Below are 21240 nucleotides of genomic sequence, written 5' to 3'. Positions count from 1 at the left end.
ACGTCTACATGGAGTTAGCAGGTCACAGAGGTAGGGAGGAGCCGGGCGATGGGGGGCTTTAAAGGCGAGGACATGTTGGGGGATTTGTTGACGATGATTTGTTGTTGCCGTTTACTGTTGTCGGAGTGAGCCGCTGCTGCCTTTGTGTTTCAGTGCCGTGGAGGTGCTACGTGCTGCGTCTTCCTCTAACAGCATGCGGCTGATGATCGCACGGGACGAGCAGGGCAGGTAAGAGGCCTGGGCAGCGGGGGAGATGGGTTTTGTTCCAGTCACTGTCACCGTTTAACCTCTGAGGCCTGTGCCCTATCCACTCCACAGATAGCCAGTGTCACAGCTCATCTGGTAGCTATTTCTGTGTTCGTAGCAAAGGCAAAGGGACATTGCTGTGCCCGAGGGAGTTGGGGGTGGGAGGAGGGAGGGAGAATGCCCTCACCAGCCCCAGGAGGTGAGTCCAGGATCCTTACCCCATCCTCTCGTTGAGTCACATTGACTTTCCTCCAACCCTGCCATGACCACATCACCTCCGCCAAGAGACAGACTGCCCGAGCAATCACTGACCGCACTGATCACTACTGGAGCTCCTGGGAAGGCAACCATCACCCACTGGATTATCATCTTATTTAGAGGGAAGGGGGTAGCACTGTACAAAAAAACATCTAAAAAACTTTCTTCGTTTTGAGTGTTCATTGAATTGTTGGTTCTTAAATTCCCGTTTCACCCCGAACCCTGAACAGGAGAGAATTTACAGAATTACTGGAGAAATACACGTCCAGCAGCAGTACCGGCTCAGCCAGGAGTTCACCCGTCCCACAGGGCTCTGGTAAGTCATCTCTCTGCCCCGGGGCTTCCCCAAGGGCGAGTTATACGGGGTGTCCACAAAGTCCTGGTACCCCCTTGTTTTTTTTTCCCTACCAACGACTGAAACGTGTGGAAGAATGACGATCATTGTAATTAGAAGCACTTCATTGTATTCAATTGCAAGTGTTCAACTGTATTTAGACGTCCAGAGGATCAGTGGGTGTGAATGAGCGAGTGAGCGCCATCATTTTCATGGCAGATAATGATGCGGGGAGTGACGGGACAAAACATCTCTGACGCTTGTTTCAGCTCCTCCGTGGTCTCGTATCACTGCTTTGTAACAAGGGGTAACAGGACTTTGTGGACACACTGAAAGTTAGCATAGATCTGTATTAGTTCAGAGTTTTTGATCGTTACTAAAAGGTCATTGTTGGTGACTTTGGGCCAAGGTCACTGGTCTAAGATCTAACGATGAGACAAGCTCAGGCTAATCAGTTTGAGAGAAGTCATCTCAGAGGAGACCTCATAGAAGTGAATTTGTGCCTCGTCAGACCTGCAAATTGTTCTGTGTGCCACTAAAGCCTCCAGCGAGCTGAGAAAGTTTTATTTTTATAATATAATAATAATCCTTGCATTTGATATAGCGCTTTTCACGTCGGGAGGACGTCCCAAAGCGCTTCACAGAACAACTGCGCACAGCAATGTCCCACAAACAGTCGTGGATTGAAAAAGACCAATTTATTATTGTTTTTGTTTTTTTGGAGGGATTATTATTAGGTGTGTGGAGTAAGGAAACTTGCCCAAGGTTTCGCCCTCTGCCTGGATTATTTATTATAATAGAGCATAGACATTTGCAATATTTAATTGATATTATTTATTGTCTTTTACCTCCCTCGCCTTATGCTCTCTTCCTCTCTCCCTCTCTCTCTCTTTCTTTCTTCTTCCGCCTCTCTCTCTCACCCTCTTTCTTCCTTCTCCCCTCTCTCCCGCCCCCCCCCCCACCCTCTGAGCAGGCAGATATCTGGACAGTGTATCCTCAGGATCATCCTCGAGTTCCCAGAGCCCTCAGCAACTAAGCCCTGTTAGTTCTCACAGCTCCTTCAATGGAAACACAGGCTCATTACTTCGCTCAAGTTCACAGTACGTGACAATTTGTACGATGTTTGTTTTCCAGAATAAATAAAGCTGCTTCATCACACGTGCTCTTCTTGTCTTTCAACCTCTGGAAAGACAGAGATAGAGAGTACAGACGGCCATTCTAATTTTGGAACCTGAACTCAAACCAGTGACGACTAGTGGTTGAGACGTTGAGTTTATCTCATCCCCCAAAGAGCGATGGAGTCACCGAGTGTCGCTGCGAGCAAAGTTGGGGCGTTCAATGTTTACACTGAGCAACGTGGGGAACTCAGTGATGCAAGGAACAGCTCCATATCAGACGTGAGGGTATCTGCCGTGTCCCTCGTGAGAAATGTACCGCACACGTTCCTTCACGTGGGCGCGACGCACTCACACGCAAAACGTCTCCAGCTTGGAACGCGCTTCAGAATTTTCTTTTTTTTTCAAAAAAGCCAAGTCTCTGCCCAGTTCTGTTTGTTAATCGTTGTTCCAGCCCTCGTTTGTAAAGCAGCTTCTCTTTTCAGTTACCCGGGCGATGCCGGGATTCAGCTGGTCAACATCACCAAGACAACAGGCCTCGGCCTGGTGATTACGGGGGGAGCCAACAGGCCTGATGGGCCCAATGTCTTTGTGGAGGACGTCGTCTCCGGGGGAGACTGTCACAGGGTAAGACACGTTCCGCTCGGGGCTGGAGCAGGTTTTCATTCAGGGCGATTGACTCAGAAGCTACAATAATATTTGTAATATAATATCACGGTAATATAATAACTTCTTTGCATAATCAGATGAGACCTTAAACTGAGGTCCCATCTGCCTGTTCAGGTGGATGTTTCTCTCTCGCACTGTCCTGGCCAACAGTCCCCCGGATAAAATTGGTCACTCACTTCCATGGCTTTTTGTGGGGCGCTGCTGAGTGAAACCGGCTGCCGAGTTTTGCCCACAAAATCCACAGTCGCTACACACTTTACAGTACATCCCGTGAAGGGCTTATTATGATCAACATCCCATTGACAAAGTGGGTCATGTTGGAGCAAACTTATCCGAATGAGCCCAAACATTCAGCACAATGTAACGGTGTGAAAGGTGCAGCTGGTTGGGGAGAGGGAGGCGTGTGTGCGCTCTGCTCTGGCTGTGCTGACACGGATGTGCGGGTTTGAGACATCCTCTCGTCATGTTGGGCAGGACGGGCGACTTCGTCCGGGCGACCAGCTGATCGCGATTAACAAGAAATCTCTGATTGGGGTGACCCTGGAGGACGCCCAGACCATCCTCAACAAAATCAATTTCAGGTGGGAATCCGCACTTTGTGACTACCGTGGTTACAGCAACAACTGGCATTGACGCGGTGCCTTTCACACAGGGTAGAGTCTCGGAGCGCTGCAAGGTGGCGGGGTTGGAAGTTGAGCCAGGGGGAAGGCAGAGAGGGAGGTGACCACAGGAGCAGTTGAAGAGGTTGATCTTAAGGTGGGATTTAGAGGTAGGTAAAGAGGGGCCCAGGATTGAGGCAGTGAGCTCTAGAGATTAGGGTGTTAGTGGCTGAAGGCACAGTCACCGATGGTGGCGCGGAGGGCTAAGGGGACACGCAGCAGACCCTGTGGCCTGTGCCAGCTCAGCAAAAGGGGGCGTTCAGAGAAGCGGAGTACGAGCAGGTCAGAGAGGTCGTGAGGTTATTAACTGGGACAAGTCTGAACCCCACACAGTGTTACACCACCACAAATGACATTTATTTAGCACCTTTCACATCGGGAGGATGTCCGAAGGCGCTGGAAAGTCGAGGATTTGCACCCGCGCAGGGGTGGGGGGGGTTGAACCCGTCATGTCGAACGTAACAGATTCAACCCCCAGCACACGTCAAACCCAGACACTGTTGCTCCAGTACGTGTTCTGATCAATTAATGAGGCTGCTGGAATACTATGTGAAACAGCAAACAGCGGTGATCAGTGGAAAATGTGACCCTTTCCCAACTAATGTGACATCCACAAAGTCATTCATTAATTACAAATGAAGCAATTGCAATCATTTGTAATCGATGAATGACTTTGTGAAGGCTGCGTGCTTAACACTCTGCGCCAACCTCAGCCACTGACCTCTGGAGCTCCCTGCCTCAATCCTTCCACCTCGTCCCGTCTTTGTCTATCTTTAAATCTCACCCTAAACATGATCCGATGGTAGTGACGTGTACTGCCACACTGTTTGTAATTGTGTTTGCTGCGTCTGTAATTGATTCGAAGGAATGAAGGAACAGCAGTGATTGCGTTTATACCAGGGAAAGGCCCTCTACACCCCGGCACCTCGTTAAACAACGACAACCATTCGGCCCAGAAGAACGTGGGAAACGGCTGTGGTTCCAGCAGGTTAAAGGTTCACGTCGGCACATCCAAGGTCAGTGTGAGAGATGTCTATAGGCACCAGAGAGCGAGGGAGGCAATGACTCAGATAAAAAAAAAGCTTATTCATCCTTGCATTTGATATAAGCACTTTATCGAGATGTCTCAAAGCGCTTCACAGAATACACTGTAAAGTGAATTGACTGTGTGTTTTGTGTGCGATCTGAAGAGTGTGAAAGGACAGGAGTAGGGAGGGCAGGAGTTTTGTGCCATAAGGTTTCCTTTTTATTATTTGACACAGTGCCTTTCACGTCAGGAAGACATCTCATAGAGCTTCTCAGGACTTACTATAAAATTTACTCACTGTGTACCTTATAGGCAAACCATCAGCCAGTTTGCACACAGCCATGAAGTGGTGGGGGAATCTTTTCATTTGGGGCATTGTTGGCCAGGACACCAAGAGAAACTCCCATTTGTCATGAGATCTTTAACGTCCACCTGAGCTAACACAGATGGGATCCCAGTTTAATGTCTCATCCAAAGGACGGCAACTCCATCAATGCAGCGTTCCCCCAGCATTGGACTGGAGCATCAGCCTAGTGAGCTCAAAGCCCCCACTAAGCCAGTCTGACACACACACACTGAGCCGGCCTGACACACACACACTGAGCCGGCCTGACACACACACACTGAGCCGGCCTGACACACACACACTGAGCCGGCCTGACACACACACACTGAGCCGGCCTGACACACACACACTGAGCCGGCCTGACACACACACACTGAGCCGGCCTGACACACACACACTGAGCCGGCCTGACACACACACACTGAGCCGGGCCTGACACACACACACTGAGCCGGGCTGACACACACACACTGAGCCGGCCTGACACACACACACACACACTGAGCCGGGCTGACACACACACACTGAGCCGGGCTGACACACACACACTGAGCCGGGCTGACACACACACACTGAGCCGGGCTGACACACACACACACTGAGCCGGGCTGACACACACACACACACACTGAGCCGGGATGACACACACACACGGAGCCGGGATGACACACACACATACACTGAGCTGGGATGACACACACACACTGAGCCGGGATGACACACAAATGGGCAGAAATGGAATGTATTTTTTACATCTGTATTTTTTAAGTCTGTACATTTTGCATGAGGGAGAGGGAGACTTCTCTTGGGGCCCTGTCGATCATTCTATTAATTATTAGTTTCCTTTTAATTGTTTTGAATTTAATTGGGAAATTGAGATGAGTCTTTACTGCAGTTGTTTATCTGAAGATAATAATAATAATAATCATTGTGTTTGGTGCAACTCCTTATCACATTATCGAGACGTCTCAAAATGCTTCACAGGATGCACTGTAAAAGCGTGTGACTGCGTGTATTTTGTGGACAAAGTCAGTGGGGATGAGAGTTCTTCTGTGACTAGTTTACTAGGTGAACATTTGAGAATGTTTGGGATCCATGGAGCCAACCAAGCAGGTTAATGGCTGATGCAGCTCACAAATGTAACCTACAGATTAATATAGCGATCAGTCCTTGATCCGATTAAAAAAAATAACCTTGTGAATAAAAACTCACAATGTAATGTGAGCAGCTGAATCTGTTATGTTGCTGGCCTATGTGTCGTCCTGTGTGTTATTGTAGAATAAGGATTCTCCATTGTGTTGAACCTTCAGGCTAATCACAAACTCTTGTGTGTTTTCCTCTCCAGCCCCGACATGAAGATCATTTGCCTGTGTCTTCCTCATCACCAGACATCTGCCCGCCAGAGCTCACTATCTCAGGTACTCCTCGGCCTCCGCTTGCTGAGGAGCAAAGAATTTCCCTTTTCTGACCTTCCTCTTTTGTCCTAGGACAAAAGAGGAAGGTCAGAAAAGGGAATTTTTTTATTTTTTTGACAAAGATTGTCACTAAAATCATCCTGGCTCCGAGGTGACAAATTTGCCAATGGAATGTCGGAATGGAGCCAGCCCCCTGTGGCGGTCTCGGTTGTCCGATTCCTGAGCCAGACAGGTCCGCAGTATTCCAAGACGCTGCTGATGACAGCACAGCCTGGCTCATGGGAGGGACCTGGAAGGGCAGACCAGTCACTTAGGACAGGGAATCATCCCACTCAGCTCCTGTTAACCCTGCAAGCCAAAGCACTAACGGATGGGTGGTCCTAGCTGGACAAACCGTGGGTGGAGGCGGGCATCCCAGAAAAGTGCAGTGTCAGTGTAAAACACTGGTTCATCCATTGCCCATAATGGTGAGGAACAGGCAGGTTCCAGCACACTTAAAGATATATAAAATGTTCTTTACGTAAAGATGTAAGTAGTTAATGTAGCTCAGGAGAAAGGCTTTAAGTTTGCAGGCACTAAAGACTGAGCGAGAGAATAACAATAATCCTTGCATTTGATATAGCATCTTTTCACGTCGTTGAGACGTCTCAAAGCGCTTCACAGGATATACTGTAAATTGTAGTGACTGTATTTTGTGGACCAAATGTGGCAGCCAGTTGCACAAGGCAATCCCTCAAGACAGCATTGGAGTGAGTGACCAAGTTTATTCAGGGGATTTGTTGGCCAGGACGCCGGGAGAGGGAAACTCCCTTCTCTTTTCCAACAGTGCCGTGGGATCTTTAACGGAACCTCGGTTTAATGTCTCATCCGAAGGACGGCACGAAGGACAAGTCCTGCTGCCCCTTCGATGAGATGTTAAACCAAGTCTGGATTGTGAGTTGGTCCAGGCACCTCCAACAAAACAGCACCTGCCCAGCAGAGCTCCCCAGTCACTGCGATCGAGCGTCACCTTAGACAATGTGATTCAAAGTCCCGAAGTGGGGCTTGAACCCACAACTTTCTGACTCAGGGGCGAGAGCCCTGCCCTGCCACGCCCTGCTTGGGAGGATTGGGGGGAGGCATATAAACACAAGTTGTTGTTGCCAACTGAGCCAGGCTGACACGGGTGGTTTTGGGGCGAGTCAGTTGGAGAGCTGACAGAGTTTGGGATATTCATTGTTTCCAAAGGAAACGCTGGATTTAGCACAATCTTTCCGTGGAGTAGAGACACGTCAATCCCGGCACTTTTATCTCACGCTTCGTTTTAACGCGAGCCCTGAGGTAGGGGATGCAGCCGCTGGGGTTATCACGGGTTTGCTCTCTACTTTACTTTCGCTAATGGAAATCCTTTGCTCCTCTATCCAGCTGCCACACCATCTGCCCAGAAGGAAGCAGCCAGTAGCAAACAAAAGGTCTCGCTGGACCCTCACGTTAGGTTAAAGATGGACAAACTTGACTTGGTGAGTATCTTCCTTATTTGCTAGAGGTAGCTTTGGATTCAACAACAACAACAACAACAACTTGTACTTATACAGCGCCCTCCTCGCAGGGTTAGCGTCTCAGAGCGCTTAACAGTGGCGGAGCCTGACTCCGAGCCGGGGGGGAGGTGGCCGTAAGCACGGTCGAAAAGGAAAGTCTTCAGGCGGGACTTGAAAGAGGGGAGAGAGGCGGAGGGTTTGAGGGAGAGTGTTCCAGAGTTTTGGGGCGTAGTGGCTGAAAGCATCACCTCCGATGGTGGGGCGGAGGGTGCGAGGGGCGAGCAGGAGGCCGGTGCCAGTCGAGCGGAGGCGGAGTCGCCGATGGTGGATTGGAACTTTGGCAAATGAACTTCAGTGACTCAATGAAGATCTTTGATTTCCATGTTGTATGTTTGGAATGAGAGTCAGAGGGAATTATATAATAAGTGAGGGAACTGGCGATTCAAGCAGCAGCAATGTTATTCCACGGCATAATGGGGAACAACAACTTGCAATTACAGAGCACTCTTCATGTAGATAGAGAAGGAGCAAGACAGAGGCTCAAGGATGAGGCCATAGAGGCTGAAGACGTGGCCACAAATGGGGTTAAGAGGGCGGGTAACGGGCAGCAGCCCCGAGTTTGCCGAGTGAAGGGGTGAAAAGGAGTCAAAAGTGCAAAGAATCACAGAGGTAGGGAGGTGCAAGGGGGAAGGAATTTGTAGGTGAGGATCTTGGCTGATGCTGGGTGACAAACATCCAGAAGAGCTTAGCGAGGACAGGAGTGATGGGCATGTGAAGCTCTGTGTGGGCAAGAATGGTGGCAGCAGTGTTTTGGATGAGAATTTTGCAGCTTGTGGACCAGACTCTTGCTGCACCTCACCCAGGCACCTTGGTTATCAACATGTTTTTATCTGCTGTAGGCACTGATGTATCTGGGACTGGATGTAACAGAGGAACGGAGACGAGAGCTGAAGCAGAGCCTGACAGCAGATTCACAAGGAACTGTGGCCTTTGGAGGTAAAGACAACCATTGTAGATTGGATTCTAGATTAGCATAAAGAAAGCTTCTCGACTTTTGTAACATTTGTATTACCTCCAGCTTCTTTGCCAGTTTCCCACTGGTGCCAGCCTGGCTCAGTTAGAATCAGGCTCGCCTTTGAGTTGGAAGATTGTGGGTTCAAGCCCTCTGGTTGGGACTTTGAACTCACATCGTCAAACAGGGCTGTTTTCTGTTTTCATCAGAAAAATTGTTGTGATCTTGTGGCTGACTCTCCAATACTGGGGAGTGGGGGCGTAGAGGGGCTGCTGGTTAGAGGCGCCTTCCTTCCAATGTGCCATTAAACCAAGGTCCCATCCCATTAATATATGTGCAGACATTTTTGGTATAAATGGACTGTGTAAATGGGAACCATTAAATAACACGATTCAACACGGCTGGAAACTTACTCCTCATTATCAGGCAGTCAAGTTGACTCATCGCGTAAATACGTCACTTAACTGCAGCTGCTATTTCTCTTTGATGTTATCTGATGGTTATTTTTTTTAAAAAAGTCATTTTTGTTCAGGACCTGAAAGGTTTAGTGCAACCACCCGCAAAGTAGTCAAACTCTCCCCTCTTCCTCCACTCTTCAAGCTCTCACGCCCTCACCCCCTTAAAAAAAAGCAGAGAATGTTTCAAGATTATAGTTTAACAGAATGAAAAGGTACCTCCATAGAACTAGTCTTCAGCAACTTATTTTCTGACCTGTAAGCTCATCCAAAACTCTGCAGCTCGTGTACTCTCGCGCACCAGATTCCCTGATCCCATCACTCCCACCCTCGCCCGACTCTACTGGCTCCCCATCCCTCAGAGGATCGAGTGCAAAGTCCTCATCCTCACTTTCAAGGCCATCCATGGCTTTGCACCCTCCTACCTTTCTGACCTGCTGACTCCCTACCAACCTGCCCATTCCCTCCGTTCAGCGGGCTCCGCCCTACTCCATGTCTCCTGCCCGACCTGTCCTACCATCGGTGACCGGGCTTTCAGTCTCTCTGCCCCCACGCTCTGGAACTGCATCCCACAGTCCCTTCGCCTCGCTTCCTCCCTCGCCTCCTTCAAGGCCAGTCTCAAGACCCTTCTCTTCGATCGCGTCTTTGGTCGCCCTCCCACCTCTCTGCCTTCCCTCACCCCTACCCCACCTCTCCCCCATGACACCTGACTGTTCAACGCCTTGGAATGTCCTCCCGACGTGAAAGGCGCTCTATAAATGTAGTTTTGTTATTGTTGTTGTAAGAGAAAAGCGACAAAGCGAGCTAGGATTTGGAATGGAAGGTTCTGTACAAACAAGGTGACAACAACAACAACAAATTGCATTTATACTGCGCTTTTCACTTCAGCGGGATGTCCCAAGGAACTGGTCAATGATGGGTTTGCACCTGAGCGGGGAGTTGGAGTCAAGAGGATGTGGATGGTGGGGGTAGGAAGGTGACCGAAGGCGTGGTTTGAAGAGGAAGGTCTTGAGACGGGCCTTGAAGGAGGCAAGGGAGCGGGAGAGGCGAAGGGACTATAGGATGGAGTTCCAGAGGGTGGGTCAGAGAGACTAAAGGCCCGACCGCCGATGGTGGGGCGGGCAAGGCGGGGGACATGGAGCAGACCAGAGCCCACTGAACTTGAGGTTTACTTGGTCTGAAATAACTGATGTGAACTCTCACTCCGCAGTGTTTGTGCAGGCTGCGAGGGACTACCTGCAAGAGGAGATGGAAGAAGTCGGACTAAGTCAAAGCCCCCCGTTGTTCTCTCCGAATGAGGTGGCCAATCTGCTGGATACGTCAGCCTTCCACTCAGTAGGTCTTAAGAACTGTATTTTGAGGCTTGCAAAAAGAGCCAATAAATAATATTTTAAGTAAGATTCAAACTCACTGCCGTCATAGCGTGAATATTCCTGGAATCTGTTTTCAAAATAAACCAGAACAATCGCTAGGTTAATTCATAGAAAGCGTCTCATGTGAGAAAGACACTTCCTTTTTTAGCTGAAATAAGTACGTACATCTGTATCTATTCAAACGTTACGACCCACAGAGATAAATAAGTGTTTCCTGTACTTACAGCGACTGGAATATGTAACAAGAAGCCGTTAGTTAAGGCAAATAGAGGCAAAAGATGTGTACTAGATTGCTAGCTTAGTCAATAATGGCTAATATTATCTGTATTATCTGTATTGCCTGTAACCTAATTAAAGGTTTAGTATGTTGTGCAAACCAGCTAGCAGGAGAGAATTGGGAGTTGAGAATAAGGTGGTATTTTTTTTAAACTGAGCAAGGTTAGGCCAGCTCACCCCCACGAGCCGAATTAGACCGAATACATTCCACTTAGAATACGATGGTGCGTTTGAAATCTTATCTAACAATCTGCCTTCACCCGGTGGGCACTGCACTTGTCGCTGTGGGTCGCATTCCGGCCCCCAGTCCAGTGTCAGTCTGTCCCCTCCCTCCCTCCATTTTATCTGGACTACCCAGGCCCTCCGTAGCCCCTCCATGTTGTTATGTTATCTTTCTGGAAGGGAAACACAAAAATTTTGCTTGTGCAGCTGGTGGCCGTTTCTCAAATAGGGCATCCGGCCCTCGGCAGCCAAAAGCTTGGACCCCCACCTAGCCCCGGCTAGAGATTGAGAACTGTGGGCGTTTTGCCCACAAAACATACTTTACAGTATATTCTGTGAAGCGCTTTGAGACGTCTAGTAGATGCGATAAGGCGCTATATCAAATGCAAGGATTATTATGATTATTATTAGCATTGGCTCACAGGCCCTGCCGAGGAAAGTGTCTGCGTCATGGTGGTGAGCCCTGGAACAGCACACCTCTCTCCAGGCGATCAAATCAGTTTGACTAAACGAGGAAGCAGTGATGGGGATTTAAAGAACTGTGCAATTTTCAATTAGATGGGCACATTTTTAGTTTAGAATTATTTTAATTATAGCAGCTTTAATCCACGATTACAATTGTGTTAAGTTAACTTTCATATTCAATGTGTTACTCAACCAACTTGTACCCTATGGCCTGGACCCCTATGATATTAGGGCTATTACTGGGTCTGCCTTTAAGATTCCTTGAAACATTTGTCCTTGGGTCATTGGACCTGGGCAAACGCAACCAGTTATAGTCAGGAAATCCAGCTGGGGGTAAAATCATTGGAAGATTTTACTTCACAAGTGACAACACAATCAATTTATTGTATTGTACTCCGAGGTTGATTGGTCTATCCTGAAGTATTACGTGGTGTCGTGATCGGCCTTTTGTTCTCTTCACCTTCTAAACTTTAGCCGTTTACTTCGAACATCGCCCGTGACACAGAGGAGCTGGAGCAGCTGCACACAGAGATGGCAGAGCTGCACCAGGAGGTAAACAACCTGAAGGTGAGTTTCCCATCAGTGTGGGGTGTGACAGGGTTCATGCACTGCTGTGGCTCTGCTCCCTCACCATTCAGCAGTTATTAATTATTCTGAAACAACATTTGCACTTACGCTTGCATTTACACTGCGCCCGTCACATAGGTTAATGTCTCAAAGCGCTGTAAGGCAGGGTTGGACCCCGAGTGCGAAGGAAGGGGAGGTGACTATAGGCGCAGTTGAAGAGATTGATCTTCAAATGGGATTTAAAGATTCATAAAGAGGGTGTAAGGCGGAGAGATTGAGGCAGAGTTCCAGAGCTTAGTGAGTGCAGTGGTTGAAGGCCTGGTGACCAATGGTGGTGCAGAGGGGTTGGGGACGAGTGTGGGTCTGTGTGAGCTGAGCATAGGGGGTGGCCAGAGGAGCGAGGTATGAGCAGGTCAGAGGGACAGGGAGGTGCTGGGTGGGACAAGGGAGGCATTAGTATTGAGGGTGATGTTCTTGAGGATCATTCGGGGACAGGGAGCTCGTGGTGCGAGGATTTAGTGGCAAGGTGTGGAGTTTGATGCAGGTGAGGATATAGGTGGTATTAAACATATTTAAAGCTCTAAAAAACTCCAAAACCCGCAGGAAAACATTAAGGAATCGAAAAAAATTATGATTTGGAAAGACTGCATTTATCAGTAGCTGGTCTCATTGTAACAAGGCTATAGAAAAGGCCAATGGTGTCTTGGACTTTCTATCCAGAGGGATAGAATATAAAAGTGAGGAGATGATGTAGAATTTACAAGAAACCTTAATTAGTGGGGATTATCATCAGGCATTATAGTTCATATAAGCTCAACTGTTGTATAAACTGTTGTTAGAACAGACCACAAAGTACAGTCCCTGACGATTCAGAGCTCAAACATTTGAGTATAAAGTTTAGTTGAGTACCAGGCAGGAAGGCTATAAAGTTTGCTGCGTTGTGTCTGCTCTGTATTTTACAGGCTCTCATGATAGAAACTGAGAAGAGTAAGAAATCCCTGGAGGATGAGCTACAGCATCTCAGTCAGGTCAGTGTGGTGAGCGTCGTGTATCAGAGCAACAACAAAATTATACTTGTATAGCGCCTTTCACGTCAGGAGGAGTAGAGAGAAGAGCGTCAGTCACCACCTCAGCCGCTAGCTATGGGGCCGCAGATACATTCAGTACAGCACCATGTTCCAGTCGCGTTGGAGTTACTTGCCTCCTTCCTTTGTAATCAGCTGCCTCGTTTCGCCCACAAAACATACAGTCGAAAGGTCTCAAAGATGTGATAAGGTGCCATTAATGCAAGGATTATTATTATTATTATTCCACTCAATAAGGTTGTGCATTATACCAAAGCCACAAGAAATTCACTCCCATGAAATCTTGTGCTGTTGGTGCAGAAACTTGCAAGAATTTGTGCAGAGTTCAGCCAAAGTGAAGGTAAAGGCAGAGCAGTTGCTCAGGAGACTAAGGAAAGGTGGGTCACCACATGATAGCAGGGTCCTGGGGTTGGGGCTGCAGCAAAATTGCCAGATTCTGTAAACAAACACCAAAAACCTTTTGGGTATTGGCATTTGGCGGAGGGAGAGAAAGGTGCAGAACAAGATGAAAGGAGAAATACAACTACATTTAAACAAATTCACCTGATCCCACTGACTGCCAGACCACCCGTCTAACCCTGCAGAAAGCCACTGATGCACTTGTAGAAAATAGGACTCTCCAGAACAAGTTACAGCTGGCCGACGCTGTGCAGTGCCAGGCACACAGCGCTGAGCAGGACTACGAGGAGGTGATCCGTCTCCTTGAAGCCGAGATCACCGAGCTCAAAATTGAGCAGGCGGGGAAACAGCAGGTCAGCCCTGGAGAGTCCACCAAGGTAAGCCATGACCTGACGGTCATCATCCAGCATACATAGGAGGGGAAGGGGGGCCGGGGTGGGAATTGTGTGGAAATGTCCTGCCCGTCCAGCTAAGTGGTTGGGTTTGATTCGAGGGTCTGTCTTTGAGACATTTTATTTTTACGTAAATAGCATTATACAAATACAAGTTGTTAGGACATAGCAGACGAGATCAATGCTGCAAGTGCTGCAGATTGAGCACCTGTGTGTTGCTGAGCACAATCCGAAAGACTGGCAACGTCATAGATATAATCACTCCATTTCTTGGAAGCTGTCGGTTGTGTCTTTGGTGACTGCTAATCTTCCCCACTGGCTTCATATCTAATGAGGCTGAGAGAGTGTAGAACAGACCTTTACATTGTCTGTGAATTTGTTCTGTGGTTTTTATTACACTTGCATATTGACGTTAAAGTGATTGAAACCCAATTTCTCAGGAGGATGTTCAGGAGCTGCGACGGAGGCTCTCCATCATTGATTGCCAGCTGCGCAAATCTGAGCTTGATCGAAAACATCTGGAGATTTCCAACAAGAGACTACTGTCGTTTGCCGAAGTAAGGGTTTTGTTTAATGTCTGCAGTAATTGGTTGTTTGTCAGGAATAAAGTGCTGACCTCAGGGCACTTCTTGTTTGTGTTGCTCTTATTGCCAAACAACCGAAGGTTAAACCTCTAACATCTGTTGACACTGCCTGTACTGTAACACACAGAGCACGGGGAACAAACTGGGAAAACTGGAAGCCATGATTAACAGTGAGGAATTGGATGTGATTGCATTAATAAAAACATGGTTACAACCTGGGCATGATTGGCAATTAAATATTGCAGGATACAATATATTTAGAAAGGAGAGGCGATGGGGCGGTGGGGGTCAGCAGTCCACAAGGTTAAAGAGTTCAAGGCACCTGCCCACATGGACTGCACCCACGGAATTCAGAATATGCTTTCCTTACTCCACACGCCTCTGTATCCTTAGCAGTAAGTAGGAACACAGTCGTTAATCAATTGGCACATGGCTTTTCCGGGGGTACTAATTCCTTTCAAAATATAAATAATAATTTGGTCACTTCAATCCATGACTGTTTGTGGGGCACTGCTGTGTGCAATTGGCTGCCGAGTTTCGCCCGCAAAATGTACAGTTACTACACTTTACAGTATATTCTGTGAAGCGCTTTGAGACGTCTAGAAGACGCGATATGGTGCTATATCAAATGCAAAGATTACTATTATATTGTAATAATGGCGTCTTTTAAAGTTAAAGCGTGTTCATGTACTTGATTGATAACATGTACAAAAACTGAAAATCTATTCCATCATTCCCCAGCATTAATATCCCTCACCAGCATGAAAACAATCATCTTCTATCCTTCCCCCACCACCCCCGCCTGCCCCCAAATAAAGATGGTTTGATTTTCATCGTTAACTCTACTTCTTCTACAGAATGTGCACAAGGTTCTAACATCTGCCAATCTAGTGGGCGTCGGTAAGGGGTAAGTGAACTGGAATATATTGCCATGGTATCTAATTATTCGTATCATACCAGCAGAAAGTACATTGTGCAATATAGCTGTGGAGAGTTCCATATTAGAAGCACAATCTTTTCATATCTTCCTGTCTGTGATATTCATGAAAATGTTTTGCAAACCTGTATTTGTATAGAAAATACACTAAGTGTCAGCAGGCTAAGGGAATCACTGCGGAGGGTATCACAGCTGAGCTGACTCCTGTTCTCACCTGGCCATTCTCGGGGTCCTGTAGCTCAGTGGTTAGAGCACTCGCCTCACAAGCGAGAGACCTGGGTTCGATTCCCAGCAAGGCGAAATGTTGAGCAGCTTTCCTTACTCCACCCCCCTCCATTTACCTCGCAGTAAGTAATAATAAAAATAGTAGGAACCCGGTTGTTAATCGATTGTTAATTGATTGGCAGGTCGCGTTTTTGGGGGTGATATTTCCTTAAAAAAATTGGTCACTTCAATCCACGACTGTTTGTGGGACGCTGCTGTGTGCGATTGGCTGCCACGATTCGCCCACAAAATATACAGTCAATTCACTTTACATCACGTCCTGTGAAGCCCCTTGAGATGTCTCGAAGATGTGATCAGGCGCTATACCGAATACAAGGATTATTGTTATTATTATTCTATCCTGGATCACTAGCTAGTGATTAGTGAGCAGGAACTATGATACACAGTACAAATGGAACTGTATCCATGAACTCCATGCTGCCTCCATATACTCAGTCCTGGTTCTGTATAAATGTGTAGTATAACTGATATATTTGAGACACATTGCTGTTTCAGGTCAAACACCACATGTACTCCAATGAATACCAAGCAGTTGATTACCTTATGTGCCTTTTTGCAGAGTGAACCAGTTGATGGGCAGCACAACTGAAGACGGTCTGGCCTTGCCCCCACCTCCTGAAGGACCTGCCAGGCTACTTGCAGCAGAAGCCAAACAGTTAGTTGAGGGTGTCTTCTCTTTTAGATGTGGAAATGGTAAGCTGAATACAAAGGGGTGGGGTAAGACATGGGTGGGTGGGAGAGGGAGCCCTATATCCACTGCAGTGTAATGTGTATATGTCATGAAATATTACTGTATATTTAAAAATTATAAATGTTGGGGCATAGTTGCTTTGCAATATTTGGCCACACAGTGGTGTCATCGCTCAATTTCCATTCCCACTTGGAAAGAAATTTACATGTAAGAAAGATGTGCATTTTGCAGTAAACATTCAAATTGACACAAATTCTGGTTAATACTTTAATGAGCAGAACTTGAGTGGATACCAGGAATAAGATCCCCAGTATGGCAATTCATTTTGATGGTTAAACACATCCCTTTGTGGTTAAACTAAGTGGGAGGATTAGCTTTTAAACAGACTTGGTTGTTCTAGTTAACCCATGACTTCAATGTAATCTTGTCTACGTGGAATACAGTATGTAAAAATCAATATGTGTACAAAATGAAGTACCGGGTGAGGAAGGATGTACCCTGTTCTGCACTGGTACTTTACTTGCTATCCTCTAAAGGAAAGTTTCAGGGTACAGAACAATTGAGCATGAGACACATTTTAAAAGATGCCGATTTCTAATTTGTTGACTACAGTGGTCCAGTTGGCAAATCCTGATATGATTTTGTTCAAAATATATTAAAACCTGATCTCAATAGAGGTTGCTTCTGGCAGAGACCCCCTGGATGTTCAGCCAAGCACTGTTGTGATTTATTTAGTCTTCAAACATTGTGTGTGTTGTCATAGATCCAATTTGTCTTGCAGCATTGCCATATGGGTGGGAAGAGTGCTGTACACCAGATGGGGCCAAATACTACATTGAGTAAGTAGCACAGTATTCCTCACAACTCTTCTAATGGATCTAATCCCTCCCTCAACCCCTTTGCCGCGCCCCTTCCTTCCTTTTCGACCGCGCCTACGGTCACCTTCCCCCTGGCTCGGCCTTGAGCTCCACCATTGTTAAGTGCTCTGAGACAACTTGCTATGTAAGTGCAAGTTGTCGTTGTTGGATCATTGAGTGTGGTGGTATTTAACAGTAAGGGGAGGTTTGAAGACTTGTTTACAATCCCATCCAAGAATCCTACAGCAGAACTTTTTTTTAAAGCTAAATATGTGGTAGCGTAAAGACAAGTATCACCATTCATCATATTTCATTCATAGAACTCATTGTATATTTACTATTAGCGTCATTCACAGAATTCGATCCTTATTGTAACTGCTAACAGTTCACAGTATTTACCTCCTGAATCCTCAGAACCACAGTATGAAGACATGTAGCTCAGTGGTTAGAGCACTCGCCTTGCAAGCAAGTGACCTGGGTTTGATTCCCGGCAGGACGAAACCTTGGGCAAGTTTCCTTACTCCACACGCCTGATAACCCCTTGAGAAAAAAATTTAAATTGGTCACTTCGATCCACTACTGTTTGTGGGTCACTGCTGTGTGCAGCGTTTCGCCCATATACAGTCAATTCACTTTACAGTATATTCTGTGAAGCGCTTTGAGATGTCTAGAAGATGTGAAAAGCGCTATATCAAATTTTTCATGACACAAATAGTATTAAACATGTGACTGTTTTAGGCGAATCAATTTTCTTGATGGAATCTAACATTTGAAGAATAAACTGATAAAGTGGTGCAGGGGAAAGCAAGGAGGGATTATAGGATTAAAGTAGGTAGAACAGTATGATGTGTTGGTCGGCCTCCAATCTTGGAATGTCTGTGTGTTTAATTCAGAGGGTGTTTTAACAATATTTCAGCAATATTAAAAAGTAGAGAATGTAAAAGATAGAAACTGTGTGTGCTTTGAAAAGGTGCTCAAGTTGTGAATGGTTTTATCCTCTCAGTCACGTCCACCAGAAAACAACCTGGTCACCTCCACCAGGAACCAGCACCAAAGAACAGAACAACCAGCCGGAAGCCGACTGCTCTCACAGATCCACATAAAACCAGCTGATTACAGGCAATTTTATTTAAAATGTAAAAATGGATTGCACCGTTATTCCAAATCTACTGTCCATACACATTATGTATGTATACACATATTACAAAACAGCCACATGATGTGGTGTGAGGTACTGGTCCTCTGGTGCCTGCTATCTGGTTGAATTTTAAACGAATGAACTTGGGAGCTGGACCTCCGTCAGGTAGATCATTGGAAAGCAGTTTCATTGCTTTAGATGCTATTCTTTTGATTTGACTAAAAAATCAAGGTGTTTTCATGCAGCTGCTCGCAAACAACTTGCTCCACAGATCTGAAAGGGTGAAACAATCCACTCATCTGAATTTTGGGCTCAAGAATTCTGCCTTCCGTTTGAGGCTCTGGTTCCAGTGTTTTTTCTAGACTGTTCTGGTGTCAAATCTCTTACTGGGCATAAAGAACACAAATTTTGTCTGGCAGAAGCTAGAGCATAAACTTCAAAAATGCACAATGCTGGAGAGCATGTTTAGAGAACCTACACCTCACCAGAAATAGCAGGAAGCTTCCTGTTGCTTGTGCACCCAAAACTAGCCAACTTCCCATTAGGTCTTTGCTTGTGGGGTTATAAAAAATTGAGTGAGATAAATCCCACTTCTCGATTACATGTCTACACCTCCCAGTCCCAATGGCAATCATAATCACAGCCAGTCAATCATAAACAGTCGTTCATAAACAGGTTACAGCATCCCTCGGGTGTTGAATCACTAAGTCCATATTTAATTTTTGACTTTCAGCCAGTGGCAAACTATACTGTTCAGGCATCAATTGGGTAAATGCCTTTTAACAGAAAGAGCAATGGAATGGCTTCCCACGTCTATTATTACCCAGGAAACAAAAAGGATCCAACCCCTCTCATGCTGAGATAGCTAAAAGGGTCTATTTTGCTGTTGTGATAAGCTTTCCTATCTTTGTGTTGATAATGATGCTGAAATACGCGATAGGTGCATTTGTTTAAAATTAAGTATGAGATTGTTTCTCACGTACTCACTGTTTTTGTAAGAAATCAGGTTTTGTTCAGGATGCTGGAAAATGTAGTTTTCTTTCTAAAATAGGCTATTTAAAAATCTAACAAACTGTTTAAAACACCTAGGTATTGAATAACCTTAAGACTTCATTCTGTGTGTTTGATACTTGTTTTATATGCGAGAACTGTGGGTGCTTTCAGGTTTAAAGCAACCAAACATCAACCAGTGGATGATGAAGAAAAATCTCCCAGGTTTAAGATCAATTTTGTCAAGACGTAGAAAATCTATTCATTATACTGGAGAATCCATCACGCCCTGGGATCCTCTGGTGGTGGAAACCATCATGGCACCAATATAGTAAGTCTGGAATGTTTTCAAGAACCTGAATGTTAAGATGTAGCTTCATCAGGAACACGTGGACTATTTTCTGAACATTTCAGTGCTACACAATTGACCCAGTTTCATTCCCTTAATTTAAATGTTTCTCCAGAAATATGTTGGTGTTTTTATATAAAAGATCCGCTGAAATAGGCAGGTTATGCTTAGTAACAGTGCTCGGAACTGTTTGGAATCACAATGCTTTCTGTGGGGGAGCTTTATCTCCATAAGTCATCAACTGCCCAGTTTGAGCTGTAACATAAGAGGGCATCACCCTCCCTGTGGGAGGAAGGTAAAATCAGAGCAAGCCAGCCAGCCACCCAGTCAATCCAGGAGCGATGGGAGGCTTGAGAGCAGTCATTTGTGAAACCACACTATGGGGAAAACTGAATTTTTTTTGTCCCTCATCCTCCTCAAAATTGCTTACTCATGCTGCGATACATTTGGGTAGTACATTCTAACACCTCTCAAAATGGCCATTCTTTAAGTAAATCCTAGACACTTATGGTGAGGGGGGGGGGGGGGAAGAATTCAGGATTTGCAACTCACAATGTCACTCCAAAGTAGATTCTATAGAATGCAAGCCAAAGCCCTAACAGGTAGGGTTGTTCTAGCTGGACAAGGGCTAGGAAAGTTTGACAGACACGATATCAATAGCAAGCTATGCGGTTTTAGCTGGTTAAGACTCCAGCAGTTACCTCAACCCGCACTCTGGGGTCCCCAAGCCTTGGATTTTGCCAGTTAGTGTCTAATACTCTCTTGAATTAGGTGAACAGAATGTATTTTTCCAAAGAGAATGTGCATTCCATTCCAATAGATGAGTATTGTCATGGGTTGGTTGGAATCATGGAACTGTTTGGTTTGTATATTCGTAACCATGATGAGTTTCCACATATGTCAGCCTGATCCCCCCAAAAATCAGTCCATTTCCAATGCTCATAAATTAGCACTTGTTTTTTTTTCCCCCCCTCTCCCCCCAAAAAAAAGCACTCCTTAGTTCTGGGTGAAATCGCTAAGACCAAGTACAGAATTTGGGATTTTCTGTTGTCAGTGGGTATAGGCTTCCAGCAAGCAATGTTGGAGTCGAAGGCAATCATAGCTTGTTTCTGTCAACAATTAGCCAAGTAAATTTTTTTAAAAAAAAAGCGTTTGACAATCTATAACATTTACTTTGAGTCCGGCTCGCAGCTACTTGCCCCAAACCCAGGCCCCTGCTTTAAAATTCCAACTAATAAAATGGAAGTATCGAGAGGATAGATTAATTACAGGCCATACATTTTTCCGGCAATTAATTGGTACGTAAAACTGTAATTTAATATTCAGCACAAAAAATTGCCAAGTGCAAAATATGCAAACCAAGATCAATCCATCTTGAAAAGTAGGAAAAAGTGGAGTTAGGAGCAATTTTGCTTTTCTAAAAGTTTATAAAGGAAACATGGGGGCCTTGAGCTCTGAGATTTGTTTTGGGGTGGGGGGTAGGAAAACAAATGTACCTGCACTCTTGTCTGAGCTGATATCTGGCTCTGTAACAGACTGTATCCTAGTTAAAAACTTTAAAAACTAAACTGGTCACA

The 21240-nt window shown here is 45.9% G+C and overlaps 1 protein-coding gene across 1 annotated transcript in view; it reads left to right on the top strand.

The window, feature by feature from the left end:
* The window catches only part of si:dkeyp-72e1.9 (syntaxin-binding protein 4), a 41108-nt gene extending 22661 nt beyond the window's left edge, over positions 1 to 18447 (top strand). The window contains exons 5-22 of the mRNA XM_042341267.1: positions 154 to 228; positions 735 to 814; positions 1809 to 1938; positions 2439 to 2580; positions 3097 to 3203; positions 4147 to 4297; positions 6000 to 6072; positions 7474 to 7568; positions 8486 to 8582; positions 10264 to 10388; positions 11864 to 11956; positions 12919 to 12984; positions 13626 to 13817; positions 14273 to 14389; positions 15274 to 15323; positions 16198 to 16331; positions 17111 to 17168; positions 18190 to 18447. Coding sequence (XP_042197201.1) covers positions 154 to 228; positions 735 to 814; positions 1809 to 1938; positions 2439 to 2580; positions 3097 to 3203; positions 4147 to 4297; positions 6000 to 6072; positions 7474 to 7568; positions 8486 to 8582; positions 10264 to 10388; positions 11864 to 11956; positions 12919 to 12984; positions 13626 to 13817; positions 14273 to 14389; positions 15274 to 15323; positions 16198 to 16331; positions 17111 to 17168; positions 18190 to 18289 — 1885 coding nt within the window. The 3' untranslated portion in view covers positions 18290 to 18447. The remainder of the gene's footprint in view (positions 1 to 153; positions 229 to 734; positions 815 to 1808; positions 1939 to 2438; positions 2581 to 3096; positions 3204 to 4146; positions 4298 to 5999; positions 6073 to 7473; positions 7569 to 8485; positions 8583 to 10263; positions 10389 to 11863; positions 11957 to 12918; positions 12985 to 13625; positions 13818 to 14272; positions 14390 to 15273; positions 15324 to 16197; positions 16332 to 17110; positions 17169 to 18189) is intronic.
* Positions 18448 to 21240: the final 2793 nt, after the last annotated feature.

The sequence above is a fragment of the Callorhinchus milii genome, unplaced genomic scaffold (genome assembly GCF_018977255.1).
Source record: "Callorhinchus milii isolate IMCB2004 unplaced genomic scaffold, IMCB_Cmil_1.0 Scaffold16, whole genome shotgun sequence".
Classification (NCBI taxonomy): domain Eukaryota; kingdom Metazoa; phylum Chordata; class Chondrichthyes; order Chimaeriformes; family Callorhinchidae; genus Callorhinchus; species Callorhinchus milii.
Note: the sequence above shows the minus strand (reverse complement) of the source record. Positions and strands in the feature narration are given on the sequence as shown.